Consider the following 5,303-nt stretch of genomic DNA (forward strand, 5'->3'; position numbering starts at 1 on the left):
AAATTCCTGGGGGTGCACTTGGCAGACGATCTGACCTCCACGATCAACACCACAGCCATCATCAAGAAGGCTCAGCAGAGACTTTACCCCCTCCGGAGGCTCAAGAAGGCGGGCCTTCCCACTCCCCTCCTCACCACCTTCTACAGGGGCACCATAGACCTACAGCTTCACATCCTGGTTCGGCAGCCTCAAGGCACAGGAACAACACCAGCTGAATCGGGTGGTGAAGACAGCTGGAAGGATCATTGGTGCCTCTGTTCCCCCCTTGTTGGAGCTCTATAAAGATACTTTATACCGTTTAGTCAGTTGACATTGCGAGAGACTTTCCTGTCAAAATAAGATGATCTACCAGTTCATGCAGTGCGGTGCATCGCGGACCACCACGTTCACCGTTGTAAGCTCGGAGATCTGTGCATTTTGCAGGAACGTGATGATGTTTTTCACCCAAGGAAAGCCATTTCCTGTTGCCTTATATGGCGTGAAATGGGCGTGGATGTTTCAATTATACCAGGCGAATCGAGCTCCAGCAGCGATCCGCTCAAATGAAGCCATTACGCGACCTTTGGTGAATGATACGTAAGATTGATCGGACGGATTAATACGCTCACATTACGCACTTAATTTACACCTGGTCGTAAATTTCCTTTGTGAATCTTGTTGGTGACTTGCATGTTTTCTTCTGGCATTGGTGAGTGAAATGTGTTTGTGAATGGGTGAATGTAAACTACATAAAACGCTTTGGATAAAGGTCCTATCTAAATGCACCATTTATCATTATGACCTTACTGAAAGGACAACTTCACCCATAAGACTGGGGGGGTTTGAGGATAAAGACTGGGGTGGAAACGGGAAGACTGGAGCTGTGCAGGGGGGTTGGCTTGGAACTATATAGGCTTGGACCGGAGAAGGCTATATACTGTAGACAGCTGGGGACGGGGAAGACCTTTACTGCACCTGCCCAACATTCAGGAATGGATTTTAGACCCTCCAGAAAAACAGAGCTAAAATCCTTGATTATGAGGGCTAAAATCCATGTGATGTGCAAATCATTATGCAAAGTTTGTGTGATTCTTATGCAATAACGTGAAGTTGGGAAATATATGCGTAAAGTTGCGGAATATGTGGAAAAATAGCAAAATATCGACATATGCGGAAAGTTGTGAAATATGCGAAAGGTTTCAAAATAGGCAGGGTTTTATGTGGTGAAATATGCAGGATGTTTGCGTGATTATGCACCCCTTTTGAATTTTTACCCCTGCATAATCTGCGTCAAAATCTAAAATGACGATGCTTTTAGTTTAACAACCTGCAGAGATTCACCACAACAATAAAGACTGGGACGTTAATGTAATAGGTTAATATCGGTACATTTATTTATTCAAGGCAACATCAACATAAATAAAGTTACTCTACACATTTCAAGTCATTTTATAGCGCCTGTGTACAACAGTTAATTTTGAGTCAAAAGCAGCAAAAATAGCAGATCTGCAAGCTTGAAACAGATCTGCTGCAAAAAAACACAATTTGGAAATATGGAGATAAGAGGTTTCTGCTCTGATAGCAACGATATATTTCACGTACAAACGCTCATGAAGGAGGCGGCTGCTCTGTGGGTTTGGGGATCCTGTGTGGGTCCAGATCAGTTCCTTCATAAATGGCCTTTTTCCTCATGCCTTCCTTGATCACCTTATGTCGAAAACGCAGCTGAGCGTTGTTGTATCTGCAGTAAGACCTGGCCAGGAAACGAGAGACAACGGTGTTAAAAGCCACTTCCATTTGGACTCTCTGCATGCGCTACACTCCAGGCCCATGTGGTGGGAAAAGTACTCCCATGTTTTTGGAAATACTCTGTTAGTCCAGAATTCAGAATTTACTTAAAGTACAAAAGTATTGGTATCAAAATGTACTTAAAGTAAAAGGTATTGGTATCAAAATGTACTTTCAGAAGTATACACATGTTTTGAAAATATCAGATCTACAAGCTCACAATGTGCAAAGCGACTCATTGTGAGCTTGTAGACCTGCTATTTTCCAATGGCCACAATTGTCATAGGACTGAAGTGGTTAATCTGTTTTGTAGTAATATTCAAAATCTACAAAGTAACTAGTGGTAACATTTTCTAATAATTGTAGTGGAGTAAAAGTACATATGCCTCTTAGATGTAGTGGTAGAAGTACTGTAACAATTGGAAATACTCCAATAAAAAAAGATTATACTTTAAATGTACTTTACATCACTGCATAAGGGTTCGTCAATTTGGACCCCCTGAGTGTCCATGGACCAACCGTTGAGAAGCAGTGGTTCAGACCGTGTTAGAAAACGTACCAGGGTAGATACCCTCACAGCTAAACATGCACTAATCCTGGTCTCTATACTGCCTCCCCCTGGTCAGCTGGGGCGCCATTGGTGGGATATCATAAAAAAACAAAACAAACAAACAAACAAAAAACACGTACCATGATCCCAGAGTGGTCAACAGGAAGCCGGCCATGCCTACGTCAAACGAACGCCTCACTCTGCCTGGAAGACGAAACGTCATAGAATACTATTACTTATAATGAAAACACTGACATTGGACAATACTTTAATTTCACTACAGGAATGGTAATTGATCTTTTTTCCTTTGGTTAAAACAAACTAGGGGTCCCTAGGTACATCAAAAAGTACTATTCTGTAAAATATGTTCAAAGTTCATACATTATTTTGTATGATTATGGTAAAACAATAAACGTAGCTGTCAGGCAGAAACGGCTACTGGTAACTCAAATTTTCAACGTTTTATTTATTTATTATAAATCAGTGTCTATTGAACACGCTTCATGTCTGTGTGTGGGTTTTGCAAATAAACCAATGAAAAGTATTTAAAAAGCGCATCTGTCTAAACTCCAGAGTCCCAACGCCATTGAATCCTCAAACTGTCTAAATGAAACTTCTGGAGTTAAGTGGTTTGTCCCCCTCATAACTAAGTCAGACAACAAAAAAACTGGTCAAAAACCTCCTAAATCCACTTGAGCTGTATTTGGGTAAAGTGATAATAATATAAGTACAGTATAAAGGACATGTATAAAGTCACCATACCAGCTTTGATGATGATATATATATATATATATATATATATATATATATATATATATATATATATATATATATATATATTCTTTTTAAGTTAATATTTTTCTATCTGGGAGATAGAGATATGTAACTAGTGCATTTCTATTGAGACATTAAGATAGGTCAGATAGGACACCTACTGGTTGACAACAGGTATTGCATCAAAGTCAAAAGGCAATTTAGCCTCTGCTCAAAACATCTGTCTGTTACAGTAGTGGTTCTCAAATGTTTTCCGTGAATATTCATGTGTATATCGTACTGGTAGCCAGGAAGTGCAGCAGCCCAGTGACCATATAGGTATATGAATATTAATGTATCTAGTACTGGTAACCAGGAAGTGCACTAGTGCAGCAGCCCAGTGACCATATAAGGTGTATTATGAATGTTAATGTATCTCGTACTGGTAACCAGGAAGTGCAGCAGCCCAGTGACCATATAAGGTATAATAATGATATGAATATTCATGTGTATCTCGTACTGGTAACCAGGAAGTGCACTAGTGCAGCAGCCCAGTGACCATACAGTAAGGTATATTATGAATGTTAATGTATCTCGTACTGGTAACCAGGAAGTGCAGCAGCCCAGTGACTATGTATCCTGCAGATCCATAGAGCAGAGACTCTCTGGCACATGGAGTGTTCTCAACGTCCAGGAGCCCTAGAAGCTTAAAGCCCTCCTGCAACACACACGCACAGAGAGAGAGAGGATGACACAAGAAAATGATTAGAGGTGCTCCGATCAGGTTGTTTGGGACTGATCACTGATTGTTTTTCGGCCGATACAGATCTTGTGCATAAGGGGGAAATTATTATATGTCAAAACACACGTCAAAACTGTTCCTGTGTGTGGGGAGGAAGGGGAGAATGTTTAGGCCTGTCACAAAGATGCAAAACGATATACTACTATACTGTATATCTGATTGACTTTTATACCACTTAGTCTTACAGTATAAAAGATTGTTTTCTCCAGATCGGTCACCAATCGAGTCATTTGGAGTGAATATATATCAGTGGTCGATCCTAGTAGGAATCTGCACCTGGTCTGACTCAGCGCCTTCGATTAGAGAGTTGCGTCACTGTTCGCTTCATTGGAAATAACAAAAAATATGGTGCTTGCACAAAAAAGTATTTCACCATCTGTTTAACACCTGTTAACCCGTGATGTGACAATAAAGTTGATTCTATGAATGGATATATATGTATGTACTGAGCATCAACCGTGAATATAAATTATACTAATATATGCAAGCTATCAGCAATTGCACGCTTACAGCAGACATAGGCCTATAGGGGTACTTGAGAAGTGTGCAGGCTACGTCATGTGGATAAGATTTGGCATTTATTACAATTTATTTCCAAAATGATAACATAATTACAATAATATTGTCTCATGTGCTATGTGTGCGTGTGCATTTCTCCTTAACTAGCCAGCAGGTTCCACTATGAGCACCATCACTCATGTACTGTAATTCTGCAAACTGTTAATAAATACTTCAATCAGTCCAAAGTCCAAACCAATACATTCATAGTCAAATCTGCACTCAAACCAACCAGAAGTCTTCTGGTTGGTTTTAGTTTTAACCAAACAAATCACTTACCCTACCCGACTGAGTGTACAAATCAAAGGTGATTCTCAGCATGACATATTATGGTGAACGTAACGTACGTCACTCAACAACAGAACTGGATAAATAACGTCAAAGCTCTAAAAGGTTAATTTATTAAACATTAAATAAAACGTAAACAAACCTTCTTCTCTTCTGAGTCTGACATCTCTGACTCTCACATCTGGGGTTACGCGCATGCGTAGTGTGTGCAAATGTATTCCGTTCGGTAATAACGTCCGACCTGAAACGCTGACTGCTTGGTAGGTTTGTTCCTAGAACGTAAATACTACGAATGCACGTGTATGCTCGGAGGTATATACCCTGGTGTTGATGGTGACGTAATTAAGATATGTTTCAATGTCGGTTTATAAGTAACTGGCTGTCGATGGTGACGTAATTAGGATATGTTTCAGTGTGGTGAATTAAAGGTAATGTCTGCCTATACCTTTGTAATATATGATTGATTGATTGATTGAAATATTTATTAACAGTTTGCAGAATTACAGTACATTTCAAGCACAAACTCAATACAGAGACTGTTAACTGTGAGTGGACGACCCAATTAACACTTGTTTACAAGAGGGT

General features: G+C 39.9%; 1 protein-coding gene across 1 annotated transcript; it reads right to left on the reverse strand.

Annotated features, from left to right (window-relative positions):
* Window positions 1-1,373: 1,373 nt before the first annotated feature.
* On the reverse strand, window positions 1,374-4,917 carry cox20 (cytochrome c oxidase assembly factor COX20). The gene is made up of 4 exons (XM_080782312.1): window positions 4,861-4,917; window positions 3,671-3,788; window positions 2,458-2,521; window positions 1,374-1,732 (listed from the first exon to the last, which is right to left on the reverse strand). The coding sequence occupies exons 1-4, from the start codon at window positions 4,882-4,884 to the stop codon at window positions 1,588-1,590; spliced, it is 351 nt and encodes a 116-aa protein (XP_080638438.1). The 5' UTR covers window positions 4,885-4,917; the 3' UTR covers window positions 1,374-1,587.
* Window positions 4,918-5,303: the final 386 nt, after the last annotated feature.

Source organism: Protomyctophum bolini, assembly GCF_963924005.1.
Source record: "Protomyctophum bolini genome assembly, chromosome: 14".
Lineage (NCBI taxonomy): Eukaryota > Metazoa > Chordata > Actinopteri > Myctophiformes > Myctophidae > Protomyctophum > Protomyctophum bolini.

What these genes read in the sequence shown, in the direction of transcription:
- cox20 (XM_080782312.1), bottom strand. Translation starts at nt 4,884, where the DNA reads ATGTCAGACTCAGAAGAGAAGAAG. An exon ending in CAGACTCAGAAGAGAAGAAG is followed by an intron (nt 3,789 to 4,860) that starts GTTTGTTTACGT and finishes TGTGTGTTGCAG; the next exon opens with GAGGGCTTTAAGCTTCTAGG. An exon ending in TTGACCACTCTGGGATCATG is followed by an intron (nt 1,733 to 2,457) that starts GTACGTGTTTTT and finishes TTTCCTGGCCAG; the next exon opens with GTCTTACTGCAGATACAACA.